At 44.7% G+C, this 22416-nt stretch overlaps 2 protein-coding genes across 2 annotated transcripts in view; both read right to left on the reverse strand.

The window, feature by feature from the left end:
• LOC149465009 (uncharacterized) overlaps positions 1-22416 on the reverse strand; it is a 160695-nt gene that overhangs the window by 118056 nt on the left and 20223 nt on the right. The gene's annotated exons all lie outside the window — the stretch shown is intronic.
• On the reverse strand, positions 1715-21665 carry LOC149465015 (uncharacterized). Its single transcript, XM_089673709.1, has 8 exons — positions 21561-21665; positions 19831-19927; positions 19423-19557; positions 19213-19336; positions 19029-19096; positions 18437-18640; positions 3211-3346; positions 1715-2939 (listed from the first exon to the last, which is right to left on the reverse strand). The coding sequence occupies exons 2-8, from the start codon at positions 19906-19908 to the stop codon at positions 2227-2229; spliced, it is 1458 nt and encodes a 485-aa protein (XP_089529835.1). The 5' UTR covers positions 19909-19927; positions 21561-21665; the 3' UTR covers positions 1715-2226.

Below are 22416 nucleotides of genomic sequence, written 5' to 3' on the forward strand. Positions count from 1 at the left end.
ACCTGGAAGCTCCCTTTAACAATAAGGGGGCGCCTGATATTGCCCTCCAACATGAATAAAGGGTACATAATAACCTCTTCACTCTTTGGATGTAACAGAGACGTCCAAAGAGGGGAACCTAGGTGATAAAGACCGATAGCTTCATAAAGTCCTCTTCCAGCCGCTGCATTGTATTTATTTGTGAATGTACCAAAAGTTAGCAAGTTAGAATGACACCAGCACACCGAGGATCTCCAATATGGGTCCAGAAGTTTTAATGCACGATCAGATAGTTACAGCAAGGCAACGTTTCAGATTCTCACAGGACCCCTTCATCAGGCATGTGACCAATACGTTAGAATGCCATTAGCACACCGAGGATCACCAATATGGGTCCAGAAGTTTTAATGAATGATCACATAGTTACAGCAAGGCAAAGTTTTGGAGTCTTGCAGGACCCCTTCCTCAGGCATGTGACCATCAAGTTAGAATGTCACTAGCACACTGAGGATCTCCAATATGGGCCCAAAGGTTGTAATAAATGATCACATAGCTACAGCAAGGCAACGTTTTGGAGTCTTGCAGGACCCCTTCATCAGGCATGTGACTATCAAGTTAGAATGTCACAAGCACACCGAGGATCACAAATATGGGTCCAAAAGTTTTAATGAACAATCACATAGCTACAGCAAGGCAACGTTTCGAAGTCTCGCAGGACCCCTTCATCAGGCATGTGATCAATACGTTATAATGTCACCAGCACACCGAGGATCACCAATATGGGTCCAGAAGTTTTAATGAACGATCACATAGTTACAGCAAGGCAAAGTTTTGGAGTCTTGCAGGACCCCTTCCTCAGGCATGTGACCATCAAGTTAGAATGTCACTAGCACACTGAGGATCCCCAATATGGGCCCAAAGGTTGTAATAAACGATCACATAGCTACAGCAAGGCATCGTTTCAGAGTCTCGCAGGACACCTTCATCAGGCATGTGACCAGCAAGTTAGAATGTCACCAGCACACCGATGATCTCCAATATGGACCCAAAGATTTTAATGAATGATCACAGCAAGACAACATTTCAGAGTCTCGCAGGACCTCTTCATCAGGCATGTCACAAACAAATGCTGCCTTGCTGTAACTATGTGATTGTTCATTAAAACCTTTGGACCCATATTGGAGATCCTCGGTGTGCTGGTGACATTCTAACTTGCTGGTCACATGCCTGATGAAGGTGTCCTGCGAGACTCCGAAACGTTGCCTTGCTGTAACTATGTGATCGTTCATTAAAATTTTTGGACCCGTATTGGTGATCCTTGGTGTGCTGGTGACATTCTAACTTGTTGGTAATCTGCCTGATGAAGGGGTCCTATATCTAAATATATACACCATGTATATATATATATATATTTTTTTAAATTTATTTATTATTAAATATATTGAATACGGCCAAAATTGTAGTATTTCAAATATATGTCAATATATTTGGAAAGAATATTTTTTAAATATATTTCAAATATATTTTTCTTCCATGTGGTTCCATCCTCGCACTGTGCGTGACTTACACATTAACCCCTTCACCTCCTTCTGTGTACGACCCAAGCAATCAGGGCCGGCGCCAGCTTAAGGCTGCTTAGGGTGCAAGGATGGGAAGGGGGGACGGGGTGGGTGTGTGTGGGAAAATACAAATCCCCAACTCCTTCCTGCCGCCTGTACTCACCAGTATTTGGGTCTCTTCTTTCCAAAATGGGGGTTTTCATACCGCCCTGGCATTTTTAATTTGACACGTTTTATAACAGAACGAAATATGTATGATATACAGCAAAACATGATTCACATAAAAGACATTTCTAATATAGAAGACACTTCCCGCACTCAGGAAACTAATACTCAGGTTGTGTGATGGTCCTCTGATGTCTGGTAAGAGAAGACTGCTGTGAGGAACATTTCCCGCACTCAGGGCAGGAGTACGGATTCTCCAGTGTGAGATCTTTGATATCTGACAAGTGCTGATTTCTAGTACGGAGTACGGATTCTTCCCTCTAGATAACATTTCCCACACTCAGAATAGGGAAAAAAGTTGTTTCTGCATATGACATATCTAATGTTTAGTAACATTTCTTGAAAAACTTTTTCCACACTCAGGACAGCAATATGGCTTCTTGCCTGTGTGATACTTCCAATGCGCATTAAGTCCGCACTTTTGTGAAAAACATTTCCCGCACTTAGAGCAGGAATAGGTCTTCTACTCTGTGTGAGTTTTTTTATGTCTGTTAAGTTCGGACTTCTGTTTAAAACATTTTCCACACTCTGGGCAGACATACGGCCTCTCGCCCGTGTGCACTCTCTGATGAATGTAAAGATATGACTTACTTGAAAAACATGTCCCGCACTCAAGGCAGGAATATGGCTTCTCCCCCGTGTGCGATCTTTGATGTGCAACAAGTTCCGATTTCCTTAAAAATCTTTTCCCGCACTCGGGGCAGGAATGCAGCTCCTTGCCATTATGTAATCTTTGATGTAAAACAAGTTCTGATTTCCGCGCAAAACATTTCCCGCACTCAGGGCAGGAATACGGCTTCTCACCCGTGTGGCATCTCTGATGTCTGACCAGTTTTGATTTATATAGAAAACATTTCCCGCACTCGGAACAGGAATGAAGTATTCCCTCCCTGTGAGATCCCTGATGTATAAAAAGACCTAAACCAGAGCTAAAACTTTCCGCACATTCAAGACAGGGAAATGTCTTCTCCCCCTGAACCCCAGCCCCATCCCCCACAGTACGAGGTTGCTCAGAGTCAGAGGGATTCCATGGTCTCTCCGCACTGGGAAGTCCACCATCTATAGTGGAGCTCATTGTCTTTTCTCCGGCACAATCTCCTGGGATGTCCTCATCTTCCATTTTACAACCTGGAGATAAAGTGAGACGATCCTTTAAGCGTTTCTCCATGGCGGGTCCTGGAAAAATAGAAAAACATCATCAATAGATAGGAGTGGGTTAGTTCACTTCCATCAAGATTCCATCTGGATCAGGGAGATAGGAGGGAGCAGATGTTCTCTGTGGATGTCCCAACCAGCTGGGACTCCTCCCCTCTTCAGTCAAAGGGCCTTTGCTCCTCCTCCCAGATCACTTCTACATTTACACCACCTTGTCAGAGGAGCAGGAACCAATGGGGGCTGGGGGTGGGGGTAACAGAGCAGAGATAAGAGAAGAACATATTCTGGTCACCTGTGCTGATCTCTGTAGGAGTGTCCTCCTCTATGAATGTCCTCCTCATTCCAGCCCCCCCCGTATATTGCTGATCATCCCTCACATACGTCTCCTCCTCTTCATCCTCAACTTTCATGTTCATCAGATCTTCACCCTAAACCAACAGAATGACAGCAGAATAATAGGTATTCATATTTTCACGTACCTGATAGGAGACTGAATTGACGAGGTCGGCCTCACTTGTGTCACTAGCCCTGACCTCACTGAGGTTGGAACAGAGGGAGTCTAGGGACCAGGGGGACAAGAGCGCCAGTAGTTGTTGCTTGCGGCTCTTGCAGATGGTGACCTTGGTAGGCAGCATATCCTCTGATTTGAGCACCGTAATAGCAGACAGAGCAGGTTCTGTGTAGTGCCCGATGTGCAGCAGAGCAAGGTAGGCAGCCAGGACACAGGACAGGAACAGGGTCATAGGATAGCCGGGGTCATCAACAGTTGGGCAGCGCGGTACCGAGTCAGAAGGAAAAGCCAAGGTCTGGAGCAGAGCCGAAGTCAGGAACCAGGAGCAGGAGAGTAATCAGAGTCGGGTCAGGAACAAGCTGGGTCAGCAACAAAGGAATCGTACAGAAGCAAGCAGGACACAGGGGGGAGCTGAAGACCAGTCAGCACTGAACTTGAGCAGAGGCCCTCCTTAAATAGCCGTCTGGCGCCAATCTTCGCTGTGGGTGTGCACATGCACGTGCATGATCGCGCATTCCTGCGCGCCTGCGCACAACCGGCAATTCTTCTGCGGGATCTCTTTCGCGCATGCGCGTTCCCGATCACGATTTTTCTTGCCGGAAATCCCTTACATTGCCCCCCCCTTAGGGGCAGCCTCCAGATGCCCACTAGGGCTCATTTCTCAGGGTGAAGACGAAGATATGCTTGAACTATCCGCGGAGCATGAACATTAGTGGATGGTTCCCAAGAGTTATCCTCTGGTCCATAAACTTTCCATTTGATGAGGAACTGGGTCTGTCCGCCCCTCTTCCTACAATTCAAGATAGCCTCAACCTCATACTCCTCATTCCCCTCGAACAGCAATGGAGCAGGTGCCTCCGAATTCCGGTTGGGAAACCCACTTGGGATGTGTGGTTTCAACAAAGAGCAATGAAATACTGGGTGAATCTTCAAGTTAGTAGGTAATTCTAATTCAAAAGCCACAGGGTTCACTTTCCTCTTGCTAATAAATGGTCCCAGGTATCTTGGACCAAGCTTTCTTGATGGACATGTTAATTTCAGATTAGCCGTGGATAGCCAGACTTTATCCCCTTGTTTCAGTTCCAAGTTACCCCTTCTCTTTCTATCAAAAATTTTTTTGTTGCTCGCCAGAGCTTCAGAGATCGTCCTTTGTAAAACTTCGCCGTTCCTCCTGAAGCACTCCAACCTTTCTTGTACTGCCGGAACAGTGGCCTCCACTGGTATTTCTGGAAGAAAGGAGGGATAGTACACGTAGTTCGAGAAAAAGGGAGGTTGCTTGGTAGCGGAATGGATAGAATTATTATAGGCAAATCCCGCTAATGGAAGGAGCGATGCCCAGTCATCTTGTGAATATGAGGAGAAGCATCGGAGATATTGCTCCAGAGTTTGGTTTGTCCATTCCGTTTGCCCATTTGTGGGTGGTAAGCAGATGAGAAGCGTAACTCGATCTCTAATGCCTCACACAGAGCTTTCCAAAATTTGGATATGAACTGTACGCCTCGATCAGACACAATATTGAGGGGAACGCCATGTAGTCTTACGATCTCCTTGATGAAAGCAGAGGCAGTTTCTGTGGCAGACGGAGTCCCTTTCAAGGGGATGAAGTGAGCCATCTTGGACAAGCGATCATTTACTACGAAGATAGTGGTGAATCTCTCAGATAGGGGAAGTTCAACAATAAAGTCCATGGAGATCATGCTCCAAGGTTTTTCCGGTACGGGCAAGGATTCCAACAGGCCCCAAGTCTTGGCTTTATCAGACTTATTCCCCAGGCAGACTGTGCAAGATTTCACATAGTCCTGGCAATCCTTTACTGTGTTTGGCCACCAGAAAGAGCGAGAGACCAAATCTGAAGTCTTGTGAATCCCAAAATGACCTGCTAAGGGATGGTCGTGACATTTCTGGAGAATAAGAGTCCGGAGTTCCTCGGGCACAAAGATCTGTTCCTTGTGGAAGTACAGACCGTCCTTTAATTGCAAGTGCATATTCATGGGAGGTGGATGATTATCCACGGCTTCTTTTATTTGCGTGACCAGGTCTGTCTGGAGGAGTAAGAAGTTTTTGGCTGGCAAAATTGTCGAGTTCAGACTGCACAACTGGGTCGGGAAACATACGGGAGAGTAGGTCAGGTTTACCATTCTTAGATCCAGGAGGGTATGTCAGATGGAAGACAAAGCAAGAGAAAAATAGTGCCCATCTTGCTTGTCGTGGCCTGAGGCATTTTGCCATCTTTAGGTACTCTAGATTTTTATGGTCTGTAAAGATGAGAATGGGCTAAGATGCTCCTTCCAGTAAATAGAGCCATTCTTTCAATGCTGCCTTAATGGCTAGTAACTCCCTGTCTCCCACATCATAATTCCTTTCAGAAACATTTCATTTCCGGGAGAAAAATGCGACAGGGTGCAGGAGGGATTTGAGTCCCTGTCTTTGTGACAAGATAGCTCCAACCGCGTTCTCCGAAGCGTCCACTTCAAGGACAAAAGCTAGAGCAGGGTCAGGATGCTTCAGGATAGGTGCGCACATAAACATAGTTTTTAATTGCTCAAAGGCTATTTGGGCCTCAGGAGTCCACTTAAAGGGAGTATGCTGCCTGGTGAGCTGTGTCACTGGTGTGATGATTCCAGAGAAGTTCTTGATAAATTTCCTATAGAAATTAGCAAATCCTATAAAGCGCTGCACTGCTTTCCTGTCTCCTGGGATAGGCCATTCTAAGACGGCGGACACCTTTTGGGGGTCCATAGAGATGCCCTCGGAAGTGATCACAAGCCAGAGGAATTGGATAGATTGCCACTCGAATTCGCATTTCTCAGCTTTTGCGTAAATGCGATGCTGGCGAAGTCTATCCAGAGTTTTCTTTACGTGGTCCCGATGACTTTCTATAGAACTGGATGAAAGGATCTAGATAACTTCCATTTTGTATTATGTACGCCATTTTAAATTTTAAGTATTAAGTTAGCTTTTTGTAGAGATATTAGAAGTTTAATGAAACTGTTTTTGGTTGTTCAAGGATGTATCAACAGAAGCTAACATGACCCTGACAATGTCTTTGTCTGTCTGTTTTCCGTAAAAGTTAGCCAAAACAATTTGTACCAAGAAATGTATATGTTATGTTTCATGTAGTTAGCTCATGATGGAAAGTTACAAGTTACAGTTTTGAAACTTCGCTCCCCCCCTCCCTTATTATTATCTGCAGTCTATATAATCTTATTAATGTCTAATAAACTTTGAACATCTCTGAACATAAGCTGTTGTGATTTCCGTGTTCAAGGGGTGTTCCCAGAATTCTGCTGATAAACCAGGAATCTCTCCACAGACCGGGGGTCTCTGAGGGGAAAAGAAAATCATTCCTTTCAGCTGGGGGCTTGTCCGGGATGACCACCCACCTCACTTGGTAAGTAAACCTTTTGTCTTTTTATGACTAAAAGCTCTTTCTTGCCCTGTGTTGAGGGAAGGTCTTGAATCATTCTGTATTGTCTATATAGACCCGTGATAACCTGTAGCTGCTTTTGGTAAAGCAGACTTAACTCTTTGGTAAGAGTTACAAAATAGTGCACTATAATATAAAAAAGGTGTTTTGGTAAACACAGTTCTCTGGAAGAACACACTGTTTTTGGTAAAACAGTGAAGAGATAACTTTTGGGAAGTTATCAAGAGGTTAATAAGTCTGTGGAGCAGATTCTGGTTTATCTGTCTTTTGCTTTTTCTTTCTGTTGCGTAGAAGTATAAGATAATTTGTTGTGTGGAACAAAATAAGATTTTAAGCTAAAATTGTTTTATCCACTGTCTAAATATGGGTCAAGGAGGTAGTTACCCACCAGGTCCCCCAGAAAAGGGAGAAAATTGTAAGGATTATGTTGCTAGAGTTTGTGGGACGGATTATTATTTAATAAATCCCTGGGTGGATTGTATGGCAGGCTGGACAGAAGCTATGGGGAGTACAGACCCATTCCCAAGAAAGGGGGAGAAAACTGGTTGAAATGGTCACCTTATTGGGTTGATAATAGCAAGGGAAAGTTCAATTTGATTTTCTCTTTAAAACAAAAGAGGAAGTTGAAATTGGATACATTAAAAATATGCCAGGAAAAGCATCAATCTGAAAAGACATGCAGACCCAAGATTGGACTGAAAACAGTTCAGACACCAACCCCACCCCCTCCGTATAATATATATCCTTCATTAACTTGTTTTAAAAATGCTGCTGATGATGATTTTTTGATTAGTTTGGGGATGATTACTCCCCAGGCTAATGCCCCTCCAGCCCCTGCTCCTGTCTCTGCAGCTCCTGCCCCTGTTCCTGCGCCACTTCCCGTCCCGGATCTACAACCAATACAGCCAGGCCCCTCCACTAGACCCAAACAGATTATTAGTATAAAATCACAAGAAGAGGGTAGCCAAGTTCAAGGCATCCTTACGGAGAATAATGACAACGAAGGAGAGTTGGAATACGGAGAACAGGGACAGGTAAATATAATAAAATTACAGAAAAAGGATGGTCAATGGAGAAGAAGTGACACCAGTCATAGAAAGGGCAGAGAGATGTGGAGGAATTTAGAATGCAGCTTAGATCCATGGATAAGAAACAAGAGGGAAAAAGAGAAGATGAGGGGGCCGTAGGAGGAAAGGAGTTGGCTATATTGACACTACCTTTTCTCACAGCAGGAGAACTAACTCTAAAAAAAACCCATAGAATTAGAAGATATTAATAAGATTGTTAAACATTGTCCCAAGCCTACAGTATCTCCTGGAGGTACACTTGCTTATTTAAAAAAGGCATGTTTAGGAAGAAATTACACACAGGAAGATATGAGATTGATCATTGATGGTATTCTGGGAAATAATCCAGCTTGGGATTGGATAAATGTAAAAAGCATTAATCACATAGAACCAAGTAATACACAGGCTACTGCCTATAAACTGAACACCACAGAAGGGAGAGAAACTATGTGGGAGGAGCTTGACACAGAATTAAAAAGGGTTTTCAAGAATAAGGCTTCCCTCCCTATTGCTACAGCATGTAAACAGAAGGTAGAAGAAACGGTTTCTCCTTACAACACACCTATCAATCCTGTTAAAAAGCCGGATGGCTCTTACAGGTTTGTACAAGATTTGAGGGCCATAAATAATTTGGTAGTTCCATTAGCCCCAATAGTGCCTGACGTGCCATCACTCCTTACCTCCATTCCGTCTGATGCAGAATATTTTACAGTGATTGATTTAACAAATGCATTTTTTTCGGTTCCTGTGGACCACCAGACAAGGGCGCAATTTGTATTTATATTATGAAAATTGCCAGATGAGCTGGTGTAGAATGCCTAGGGCTATGTAGATTCGTTTGCAGTCTACTCACTTGCCCTCCAGACCACACTGAGGTCCTGGACCCCTCCCAATGGTTCGGTCCTCATTATATATGTGGATGACCTATTGATTTGTAGTTCAAGTCAGGAGGCCAGTCAGGAGGATAGTTGGTCTCTGTTAGAATGGTTGTCAGGGAATGGTCACAAAGCATCTAAAAAGAAATTGCAATGGTGCCAAAAACAGGTTGAATACCTTGGTTTTATTCTAAGTCATGGTGAGAGGAATGTCAGTCACAAAAGAGCTGCGGCTCTCGTGGGTCTGCCCCGCCCACAAACAAAAAAGGACATGCTAACTTTTCTTGGTATGATTGGTTACTGCCGCCAATGGATACCTGATTGTTCATTCTATGATCACACTCTGAGGTCTGCCACACTTTCAGAATCACCTGACATTCTCACATGGTCAAATGAAATGGTTGATGCCTTTGTGTACCTGAAGAATGCTATGGTAACGGCCCCTGGTCTTGGACTACCTGACTATAAGAAAATGTTTCATCTGTATGCTAGGGAAAATTGTACAACCATGGCGGGGGTCCTGGCTCAGGAACATGGAGGCAAGCTCCGCCCTGTAGCTTTTTTTTCCAAAGTAGTGCCAACTCAGGTTCAGGGCATGCCTGCTTGTCTGAGAGCTGTTGCATCGTGCGCAATTCTGGTGGAGATGGTTATTTCTTTCACATTGGGACATGAAACTACCCTACACACCACACCCCAAGTGTCCTTACTACTGAAAAACATACACACTCAACACATGTCAGCACAAAGGTTGAGCGGATATGAAGTGATTCTTCTATCTGATCCCAACTTGATTATTAAATATTCTTCAGCAAATTCAGGCCCTGCTCCAATTTTGAATGCCCTACTGGGGCTAAAGGGGGAACAGGATGAAGTGGCACCAGAACACAATTGTATAACCCACATACAGCAAGACACTTCCCCTAGGTCCGACATGTCAGCTGTGGCTCTTGATGGGGCCCCAGATGTGTTTGTAGATGGCTCATGTTCTAGGCCAAATGATAGTATTTACCATGCAGGAGATGCCATTGTGCAACTTCCTGAAAAAATACTCGAGGCAAAGCCAATCCCATATCAGTCAGCCCAAGCAGCTGAACTGATTGCCCTTACAAGAGCATGTCAATTATTTGCAGGACAGGATGTCAACATTTACACAGACTCCAAGTACGCCCATGGTGCTGTACATGATTTTGGGGTCATTTGGGAGAGAAGAGGATTCATTGCTGCTGATGGCAAAACCATATCTCACTCTTCTTTGATATCTGATCTACTCAAAGCCATACAGTTACCAAAAACATTAGCCATTCTTCATTGCAGGGCACATACAAATCGCAGAGATCATATTGCCAAAGGAAATGCATTAGCAGATAAGGTAGCAAAGGAAGCCGCATTACAACAGGTGGCCAGTGAGCAGATGCCTTTGCTCACTTCAGGCGTCACAACCACCCCACATGACCAGATGTATGCAGATTTACAAAAATTTGCTACAAAAATTGATTTAGCAGACTGGGATGGTTCTGGAGCACAACTAGATCCAGCTTCTGGTCTAGTGTGCTTAGAGGGGAAACCATGCATTCCCATGTCAAGTGCCCCATTGTTCATTGCACAGTACCATGGTCTAGGACAGTGTTTTTCAACCTTTTTTGTGCAAAGGCACACTTTTTTCATGAAAAAAATCACGAGGCACACCACCATTAGAAAATGTTAAAAAAATTTACCTCTGTGCCTATATTGACTATATATAAAGTAATTCTCTTGAATAGGAATCAAACACAAAGAAATTATTTTATAATTACTTTATTATGAAATAATAAAGTATTTTATAATTGGACCCGGGGGCCGGACCAAGAGTAGATGAATGATGTGTATGTGTCATCCATAGTAAGTATAGTAATATTCCCCCATAGTAAGCATAGTAATTAATCCCCCATATAGTAATTCATCCCCCCATATAGTATTTCATCCCCTCATATAGTATTTCATCCCTCATATAGTATTTCATCCCCCCATATAGTATTTCATCCCTCATACAGTAATTCATCCCTCATATAGTAATTCATCCCCCATATAGTATTTCATCCCTCATATAGTATTTCATCCCCCCATATAGTATTTCATCCCTCATATAGTAATTCATCCCCCCATATAGTATTTCATCCCCCCATATAGTATTTCATCCCCCCATATAGTATTTCATCCCTCATATAGTAATTCATCCCTGATATAGTAATTCATCCCCCATATAGTATTTCATCCCCCCATATAGTATTTCATCCCTCATAAAGTAATTCATCCCTCATATAGTATTTCATCCCCCACAGTACTATTCCCCCCCCCCCCTTCTAGTAAGCCAAGTCCCCCGTGTCAATTCACTTACCTTTTGCGTTCCTCTCGCTGTCTTCCCGCGCCGTTCGGGTCTTCAGGGCGGACTGTGAGAGGAGCCTAGCTCCCCTCCCCTCACGTTCGGCACGCTGCCCCGCCTACACACATCCTGACAGCCACATCCGCAAGCCGGATTAAAAGGTCCGCGCGGACTTTTGGGGCTGCCAACCGAGAGGAGGCAGGGGAGCGGCCGACCGAGAGGAGGGAGGGGAGCAGGCGCCCGGCACACAGAAGAGCCGCATTAGACTGGGTAAAGAGCCGCATGTGGCTCGCGAGCCGCGGCTTGCCGACCACTGAATCATTAGATTCTAATGATTGGTCTATTTGTGAGCCGAAGCCACATGTTACAGATGAAATTGGAATTTTTCCCACGGCACACCAGACAATATCTCACGGCACACTAGTGTGCCGCGGCACAGTGGTTGAAAAACGCTGGTCTAGGACATAGAGGATGGAAAAAGACATGTGAAACATTATTGCAGGATTTTTACATTACAGGTTTATCTAGGTTGGTGAAAGAATATGTTTCTAGGTGCATTACATGTATAAGGAACAATTCACAGAACCCAAAGAAATCACAACACCAACATCTAGTGTACCCAACTACACCTTTCACCCATTTACAAATAGATTTTACCCACATGCCAAAAACAGGACGATTAAGGATAAGTTGAGGAAGGCCACTGGAGGAACCTATACCCACTGGAAGAAGATGTTACCTGCAATTCTAGCAGAGGTAAGAATGACACCTAATAAGACTACAGGGTTATCTCCTTTTGAAATATTAATGGGAAGACCGTTCCCCCACTCCTTGGGCTAGACAGCCACTTATGTTAGAAAGAGGGGACCTTGACCTGGTACAACAAGAATATGTGAGAAAATTGATTCAAACTTTAGATAAGGTTGAAAGAAATGTTGCTCGCACCTCTCCTTTATCTTTTCAGGAACCAACACACCTTTTCCAAGTGGGAGATGTCGTTGTGGTCCGCCAACTCGCTAAAGACAAGAAGCAAGGCTACCCCTTTGGACCACCTACTACGGTGATAGCGGTTACCAGAACGGCTGTTCTGGTGGAGAATTCCCAGTCCTGGATCCATGCTAGTCGAGTGAAGAAGGTGAACCAAACACCTGAGAAACATGAGATGGAAAAAGGAGGTGAAGTATGAGAGAAAAATCCTCGAAGAGTGGGTGAAGTAAGTGAAAAAGGCCCTGAAGATGAAATTTTTTACTGCCCCTCATGGTGCTTTGAAACTCTGGGTCCTATTGGGCACACTGACTGTGCTCTTTTTCCTGCCAGTATGGATCCTAACTAACTGTATTTATCACCCTGAGGACTTGGGCCTAATAAAAGGTATCTGTGGTCAAGGACTAGTTTTAAATGAGACCCAGATAACCAAAAGTGAAAGAAAGTCAAAAAGAAAGTTTTGAAGAGAACAATCCTTTTTCAGGAAAAATGTTGATGATGCAGTTTAAATCTGCTTATGCTCAAAGGTCAGGTTCTGATAAATGTTGGATATGTAGTAAGTTACATCCTAGCACATATGAAATTCCTCTTCTGGCCGCTCCAGTCAAAATATTTTTGTTAATAAAAGGGAATGTAAGTATTGGTTTGACCAATATTACTTCTAATGCCACCATATCTTTTCCAACTCTGGGAGTCACTCAACTCCCCGATTGGTGTTTTAGACTGGGGAATACTTCTCACAAGGGAAAGGGAATGTGCTCTCAGTCCATATTAAACATATCTGATCCTGGAAGGAGGGATAGAACTTCTTCTGTGAAACTCTGGCAAGTAAATGGTAAAACCCTGAATGAAAGTTTAGAAGGGATACAAGATAATGTGGGGAAAACTATGTTTGGAAAACTTCTTTTTTATTTCACACTTGTTGTCACCCCTGAATTTCATTCTGCAATACAAAAATTGCCGATCTCCTTGGGAAACAATACCTATATCTGTTGTGGTAAGATCTGTTACCCTTGGATACCGAGTAATGTCCAGGGCTGGTGCTATGTAGCCCAATTAGTGCCAATTATGGCAGCTATAGACCAAAAGGAACACCAGGTAAAAGCCAGTACATACCCAAAACACCAACTAACTCTAAATAATTACACAAACATTATTGATGATATACTGGAGAGGAACTCTAAGGACATAGGGTTGCTAAATACTGAGACCAGAGCTATTAGAAAACAGCTGGAGATGCAAGAATTAGCTATTGAAAGTATGAGTGCTGCTCTGACAGGTTTGTGTGAGATGACAGAGGATTATGAATGTTGTACTTGGATATATAATACCACAATGACTGTTCCAGATTATTATGAAATAATAAAGCAACACAGGGAACAGGTAGATGGTTTGATGGAAGAAGCTAGAGCTATAGGAAAGATGGATGGACTCCTTTTGATTGGTTAGGATCAGGATTTGGTTCCATCTTTTCATGGATGAAAGGTATCGCTGTATGCATAGTCATGATATTGTTTTTTGTTTTATCTTTATATCTATGGTTTAAATGCTCATTATATTGTATTGCTAGAGCTACCAAGCCGCAGAATACAAATGAAGGTTATCTAGCTATGTACAAAAAGATGAATGAAGTAAAGAATTGAGATCATGTTCATGATCTTAGAGGGGATTGAAAGGATCTAGATAACTTCCATTTTGTATTATGTACGCCATTTTAAATTTTAAGTATTAAGTTAGCTTTTTGTAGAGATATTAGAAGTTTAATGAAACTGTTTTTGGTTGTTCAAGGATGTATCAACAGAAGCTAACATGACCCTGACAATGTCTTTGTCTGTCTGTTTTCCCTAAAAGTTAGCCAAAACAATTTGTACCAAGAAATGTATATGTTATGTTTCATGTAGTTAGCTCATGATGGAAAGTTACAAGTTACAGTTTTGAAACTCGCTCCCCCCCTCCCTTATTATTATCTGTAGTCTATATAATCTTATTAATGTCTAATAAACTTTGAACATCTCTGAACATAAGCTGTCGTGATTTCCGTGTTCAAGGGGTGTTCCCAGAATTCTGCTGATAAACCAGGAATCTCTCCACAGACCGGGGGTCTCTGAGGGGAAAAGAAAATCATTCCTTTCACTGGAGAAAACCAGGATGTCGCCCAGATAAACGATAAGAAATAGATCCAGATAGTCTCGAAATATATCATTTACCAGGTGTTGGAAGGTTGCTGGGGCTTTACAGAGACCAAAAGGCATTACCAAATATTCGAAGTGCCCGAATCGGGTTCGGAAGGCCGTCTTCCACTCGTCACCTTCCCGAATTCTCACTAGGTTGTAAGCGCCCCTCAGGTCCAGCTTTGAGAAGAAGCATGCTCCTCGCAGCCTTTGAAATAATTCGGGGATCAGTGGAAGGGGATAGTGATTCTTGACCGTTATCTTGTTTAGGTCACGGTAATCAACACAAGGTCTAAGAGGGTGATCCTTCTTCTCAACAAAAAAGATGCCGGCTCCTGCTGGTGATGTAGAAGGCCAAATAAAGCCTTTTTCCAAACTCTCGTCGAAATATTCCCGGAGTACCTCTAATTCAGCTTCGGATAAAGGATAAATTCTACCGAAAGGAATTTCGATACGGGCAGGAGCTCAATTGGACAGTCGTAGGGACGATGAGGAGGAAGGATGTTGGCACTTTTCTTATTGAACACGTCCAGATACTCGTGATATACTACAGGAACAAGTTTCATGGTTTCAGGATCCGAGTGAATACTGAGAAGAGGAGTCGTCACACTTGTCTCTTTAGGAGTACAGTGGGTCAGACAATATTCTGAAGGGAAAAAGATTTCTCTGGACAACCAATTGATGGTTGGGTTGTGGGCTTTTCGCCAAGGCATGCCGCGAATAACTGGAAAAATTGGGGAGGTAATAATATCGAGACATAGGAATTCCTGGTGTCCTGAAGGAGCATAGCAGAATATTAGCACGGTTTCCTGTGTTACATGGCCAGAACTGATACCAGATCCGTCTGCCAGATCAACTGCAAGTCTTTGTGCTTTGGTACGGAGTACGGAGTGGAATTTGGTTTTGAGTAGCGAAGTGAGCATCCATAACACAGCTACAAGCCCCTGAGTCTATGATGGCTGGGACCGTGATTGTCCTTTTGGCCAGCTGTAGCTGTAGATGAAAAGAGAGGTGTCCCGCTTGCCCCTTGAGGGTGCACCATGTAGAAACAGTTGGGAGAGGGCTTATGAGATTTGGCCGGGCAGGTAGCCATGAAATAACCCGCATCTCCACAGTAGAGGCAGAGGTTGGACTTCTGCCGACGAAGGCGTTCTGCTGTGGATAACTGCGGTCTCCAGAAATTTCTCCTAGCTGGGTTGGTGGGCGATTCTGATGAAAAAACACTCGTAGAGGTCCCAATTTTGGAGCATATCAGAATCTTCCCATTGGTCTTCTCACCCTGCCTTTCCCGAATCCGACGGTCATGTCTATCAGACTCTCCAATCTGGTTGGTACCCCCACTCGAGCCAGCTCATCCTTCAGAGTATCTGAAAGACCAAGGTGGAACTGATAGCGGAAAGCAGATTCGTTCCACTGAGTATCGGAACTCCAAATGTGGAAGTCAGTGACATAGTCTTCCACAGGTCTCGGGCCTTGCTGTAGCTTACTGAGCATAGTTTCAGCGGTTTGGCGCCGGAAGGGGTCATCATAAATTTGTGCCATCGCTGTAAAGAATAAGTTCACTGAAGCTAGGGCCGGATCCTGTTGTTCACGGACATGGTAAGCCCAGGACTGGGGTTCATTTCTAAGAAGTGTGATGACAAATCCCACTTTAGTGTTAGATGACGAGAAGGTCCTGGGGAGCAGGGAAAAATATAACTCACAGGAGTTATGAAAAGTCCTGAACTTCCTGCGGTCCCCTGTAAAGAACTCAGGCGTAGGCACCCGGAGCTCCGGTAGGGCAGAGGTTTCAAAGATCATGCTGGTCTCTGTTTGAATGACCGCATCAGAGGTGGCCATGGGATCTGTGTCTATGAGGACATTGGAGTCGGTTCGCAGTTTACTCTCCAGGTGCTCAAAGTTTTTCTGTAAATCGTGTATCACGTTCAACAAGGTAGTTACTGATTGGCGAATGTCCCCCAGTTGCGAGGCCTCCCTTTCAGACTCCATCATTGGCTGACTTGTACTGTCACGTACCTGATGGGAGACTGAATTGATGAGGTCGGCCTCACTTGTGTCACTAGCCCTGATCCCGCTGAGGTTGGAACAGAGGGAGTCTAGGGACCAGGGGGACAAGAGCGCCAGTGGTTGTTGCTTGCGGCTCTTGCAGGTGGTGACCTTGGTAGGCATCCTCTGATTTGAGCACCGTAACAGCAGACAGAGCAGGTTCTGTGTAGTGTCCGATGTGCAGCAGAGCAAGGTAGGTAGCCAGGACACAGGACAGGAGCAGGGTCAAAGGATAGCCGGGGTCATCAACAGTCGGGCAGCGCGGTACCGAGTCAGAAGGAAAAGCCAAAGTCAGGAGCAGAGCCGAAGTCAGGAACCAGGAGCAGGAGAGTAATCGGAGTCGGGTCAGGAACAAGCTGGGTCAGCAACAAAAAAATCGTACAGAAGCAAGAAGGACACGGGGGAGCTGAAGACCAGTCAGCACTGAACTTTAGCAGAGGCCCTCCTTAAATAGCCTGTCTGGCGCCAATCTTCGCCGTGCATGTGCACGTGTGTGTGCATATGAGCGATCGCGCATTCCTGCACGCCTGCGCACAACCGGCAATTCTTCTTCAGGTTGGAGGATATGCTGCCTCAACCTGCCTACTCTTATTGCCAAGTGGGATGAATCCACCTGAAGGAACACCAAGTCTAAACCAGCAAGAGGCCCTGAAACGAAAAATACACCAAAACAAGTAGAGCTATAAAACTAACGGAGAGGAAGAAATCGACTAACAAATGTGATGTGGTTGACAGATAAAAAAACAGAGACAAGCCCCCAGGAGAGTAGATCCCCAGAGGAAATGTTAAACAAAGAAAAAACATCTGGTCTACCCTTAGTATTCAGGTAGGGAAGGTTCTATAATAAGGATGAGGTTGCTTGGCCAGACAACCAATTTTGCAAATGAGATATCCAAGGATCTGAGAAGCATAATTTCAAAAAAACTGGTGTGAAAGAACATGAGAACAAAAGAATGGACATAACACCCACTTAACACCTGTAGGTGACTCTGGGGGCTGACATACAAACACTGCAGGACCTACCTAACCCTGGTATAGGACATGATTCTAAGACTATCCTGATGCCTCCCAGTCCAGTGAAGCATCCATAGTCATGAAGCGAGGGACAGGAACCTAGACCACCCTGCTAAGAACATTTGACTTAATAAGAGTAGAACAGAAGAAGAGATATGGAGACTCTTCCTTCATTTAATGTGGATCAGCCACAGAAGGAGTTCCTATCTCCAGGTGATCAGGTCCCAAGAATGCCTCCAGACATACTCCGTTCCCAACAGGGGATATCTTCAGCAGGAACATACGGATCAGACTACTCCTGTCATAGGATTACCAAATATTACCAGAGGTGAAGGTCTTGCAATACGTAGGTGATGTCCAAAGGAGTCCAACTCAGGAAATCACCAAAAAGAAGATCTTCTGACAAAGAGAAGACCACCTGTCCTGGGGATTCAAATTGAATTCTTGGATTATAGAACACCCCGGCAAGTGTCGTTCCCCCCGGGGCAAGGAGAAAAGACTAGAAAATACTTTTTTTGCCAAAAACGACTAACAGGAAACAACTCGCTGGGGAGACCATAATTAAAGTGGTCCCCTTAATGTCCTACAGACCCTTTATGGAGTCTAACTAAATCAACTAAAGACGAGGCCCTTTGATGAAGAGAAGACCGCCTGTTCTAGGAAACCAGATTGAAACTTTGGGTAAGGTTGCTGGGGAATTCTGAACCCAACAGTCAGGGCTACAGGCCTGGTGGTCTTGGCCTTGTTGCCTTCAGGTTCCTCAACCTTGTTGGGAGTCAATAAAGATGAATATATGGATGTGTGCAAGGTATCTGGATTCTTCTACAACCAGGGGTGGACTGACCATTTGGGCTCTCGGGCAGTGCCCGAGGGCCCAAGGTCTGTAGGGGGCCCCATGAGATGCCCCTGGTACCTTTCATAGGCTTTTTTGGGTGTGGTTTGAGTGTGGGCAAGGACACAGGGGCCCCATGATCCCCTATTGCCTGGGGGCCCCATGAGTTGTCAGCCCGCCCCTGTCTACAACATTCATTGTAGAACACATTCCTCAAATATCATTCATCTACCTGATAAAGTCTTGTGTAGTTGTGATCGTCCTGTGTGGAATCCCAGCAATACAGAGGATGGGGATATTCCTCTGGTGGGTTCCTGGAATTAGGTGGCTCCATCATATCCTTGTGTATTTCTGAAAGCTTCTCCATCACTCCATACTCCTCATCCTCCTCTTTATACTCTTCCTTAATATTATTATAATTCTTGAGATTTCCACCCTGAATATAAAATAAATTGTAGAAATCATGAGCGTGTATAAACCATAAGTATCAGTGATTGTTCTTCGTCTACCTGATGATGGTGAGGGATGGTGTGATCTTCCTGTGTGGAATCCCAGGAATACAGAGGATGGGGATATCTCTCCTGGTATTAGGAGACTCCATTGTGACATCCTTGCTTCCTTCTGAAAACGCCTTCATCTCACCATGCTCCTCAACCTCCACCTTATGCTCTTCTTTAACAACAATATAATAACCCACCAAGTTTCCACCCTGAATATATAATAATAATAAATTCATTGGAACAAAAAAGCTTGTATATAGAGTAAGCCATAACTACCAATAATTGTTCCTCATCTACCTGATGGTGAGGGATGGTGTGACCTACCTGTGTGGAATCCTGGGAATACAGAGGACGGGGACACCTCTCTGGTGGGTTCCCATGACTGGATCCATCTGTAGGAAACACACACACTGACTGAATCCATTGTTTCTATGTGTTTATCAGATGATGGGGGATCTAGGTGGAGCCTCCGTACTGCTCTCTCCTTTCCAATAAAGTCTCCTCTTACCCGGTGATGTGAGGGGCGGCTGATTCTCCATCATGACGTCCTTGTAGAGGTCCTTGTGTCCTTCTAAATACTCCCACTCCTCCATGGAGAAATAGACAGTGACATCCTGACACCTTATAGGAACCTGACACACACAATGATACAATCACCATCCAGACACATCCCTTGTCTGTTACTGGAGATTGTCCCAGAATTCCCGGCACCGCTCACCTCTCCTGTCAGCAGCTCCATCATCTTCTTGGTGACTTCTAGAACCTTCTGCATGTTGGGTCTCTCAGGGTTTATGGAGTCACATAGAGGCACTATGATGGTCATATAATCACCTGACTTCAGAAGACGAAAATTCTGTGTTGGAAAACCAATAGGAATCTCATGTTAAATTCCCAGAATCCTCTTCACCTCTCTCGTCAGGTCTGTGTATTATTAATAGAGATGAGAGTGATGTCATGTGACCTCCCAGAATCCTCCTCACCTCTCTGGTCAGGTCTGTGTTTTATTAATAGAGATGAGAGTGATGTCATGTGACCTCCCAGAATCCTCCTCACCTCTCCGGTCAGGTCTGTGTTTTATTAATAGAGATGAGAGTGATGTCATGTGACCTCCCGGAATCCTCCTCACCTCTCCAACCAGCAGGCAGATGATCTCCAAGATGATGTTTAGTATCCTCTCAGTCATGTGACTCTGGTCCTCCTCCATCTTTGTTCCTATGGTTTCTCTGCAGATGAATAGCAGAGATTTATCTTTACTGTATTGGTTTAACAATATTAGAAGGAACCACAGAGCTCTGTGGAGGACAATGGATCGCAACTCCCATGTCATGTAGGCTTGTGAAGAAGACTTTAATAGGCATTGAAGCCTCATGTTCCTGTACCCTGTCCTCTAGTCATGAGGAAATCAGCAGGAGGACCCACAGAGCTCTGTGGAGGACCAGGAGATTGCCACTCCCGTCATGTAGGCTTCTGAAGAACACTTCAATAGGCATTGAAGCCTCATGTTCCTGTACTAGTTCCTGTAGTGATGAGGAGATCAGCGGGAGGACCCACAGAGCTCTGCGGAGGACAATGGATCACAACTCCCATGTCATGTAGGCTTGTGAAAAAGACATTGAAGCCTCATGTTCCTGTACCATGTCCTGTAGTTATCAGATCTGCGGGATGACCCACAGAGCTCTGTGGAGGACCAGGAGATCGCCACTCCCGTCATGTAGGCTTCTGAAGAAGACTTCAATAGGCATTGAAGCCTCGTGTTCTGTAGTGATGAGGAGATCATCGGGAGGACCCACAGAGATCAGTGGAGGACCAGGAGATTGCCACTCCCGTCATGTCGTCTTCTGAAGAAGACTTCAATAGGCATTGAAGCTTCATGTTCCTGTACCCTGTCCTGTAGTGATGAGGAGAACAGAGCTCTGTGGAGGACCAGGAGATCGCCACTCCCATCATGTAGGCTTCTGGCGAAGACTTCAATAGACATTGAAGCCTCATGTTCCTGTAGTGATGAGATCAGTGGGAGGACCCACAGAGCTCTGTGGAGGACCAGGAGATCAACACTCCGGTCATGTTGGCTTGTGAAGAAGACTTCAATAGGCATTGAAGCCTCATGTTCCTGTACCATGTCCTGTAGTGATGAGGAGATCAGCGGGAGGACCCACAGAGCTCTGTGGAGGATCTAGGGTTGCCACCTCATTCCTTTAAACCCAAACACATATTAATTACACAGGCTAATTGAATGCAGATATGACCCTATATGAGTTTAATTACCACCTTTATCAGCCACAAAACCTTTGTAATTAACATGTGTTCGGTTTTAAAGGGATGAGGTGGCCACCCTAGGAGGACCAGGAGAACATGGTCCCCTTCCCTTCATCACTTTGTGACTTTTAAGCCAGATGACCTCAACACCACTACTCTGTCCCTGTACCGTGTCCTGTACCGTGTCCAGTAGTAGATGTGGAGATCATGAGGAGGAACCACATAGCTCTGTGGAGGACCAGGTTTTTGGTTCCTGAAGAAGACTTCAGCCAGCATCGGAGCTCCAATCAGAGAGGGAAGAACTGACCTTTACAGGGAAAGCTTTTCTTTGGGTTTGGTGACAAGGTGATCAGTGACACCCACACCTGTTTTCTGTCCCCATTACTTTTCTTTTATACCAGTGTTGTCACTTCAATACGGGAAATCTGATGAAATGCTGAGAGCGATGGAAACACTTTGGGCAGATAAATCGGATATCGATTGGTCTGTGTGTACATCAGACTGAAAAGAGGGGGATTTAAAGGGCAAAGCGGGACGGAATGTGGTTCCTAATTACATACGATGATGGGATATATGATAAAAAAAATTAGATCTTATTACCTCCTCTGCTGCCAGTTCAACCAACATCGTCTCAGTAATTCCTTGAATATGGAACCGCCTGTCTGTTACCTGACATAACTGCATGTTACCTGACATCATTTCCTGTCTACTATAGAGACTTCCTGTCTGGGTAGAAGCGAGATCACCACCTTGTGGAGCTCAGAGGAACTGCAGCCTCAATGGTCTGGTAGTATGACCCCGGCCTTATGCTGGGTGTGTATGGACTGTATGTCCTCATAGATGGGTCACCTCCACTCCCAGGGTATAAATATATTTCCGATAGGGATAAGTGGAGAGGTTTTGGTTCAGTTGATCGAAGCCTAAAGATTATCGTGCTCTTTCCAGCCAATATATTGCTCCTTTGCTTTACTGCCGCTGTTCTTATCTTTGCCACCACTTATTATCGACCCTTGGCTTGTTCGTTGACTACGGGTTGTAGTTGGTGCTGTCTAACTACTACTCATTACTGACCTTCTGGCTTGTCCCTTGTCTGCTTCATCCATTACTTAACCCCCCGCTTGTTCTTTTTCCTGCTGGACCACAACCTGGCATCGGCATGCAGCGAAACCCATCTCCTCCATCAGGGGCCCCAGTGAAGGCCAGTTAGTAAAGAAAAGGGGGGAAAAAACCTTGCGCCTTACTTCCATAAAAACTTTAAGCAGAAAATGTAGCAGATGTATACTCCCAAACATCAAATGTACACGGGCATATCGTGACCGACAATGGTCCATGGTCTGTAATGGTGCACGAGTCCCACAAGCAAGAGGACGCTTGTGACGCATTTCGAGGGGCGATCCCCTCAATGGTCCATGGTCCGGAATGGTGCATGAGTCCCACAAGCAAGAGGACGCTTGTG

The sequence above is a fragment of the Staurois parvus genome, unplaced genomic scaffold, assembly GCF_062004578.1.
Source record: "Staurois parvus isolate SC_StPar_1 unplaced genomic scaffold, SC_StPar_1.0 ptg000144l, whole genome shotgun sequence".
NCBI classification, from domain to species: Eukaryota; Metazoa; Chordata; class Amphibia; order Anura; family Ranidae; genus Staurois; species Staurois parvus.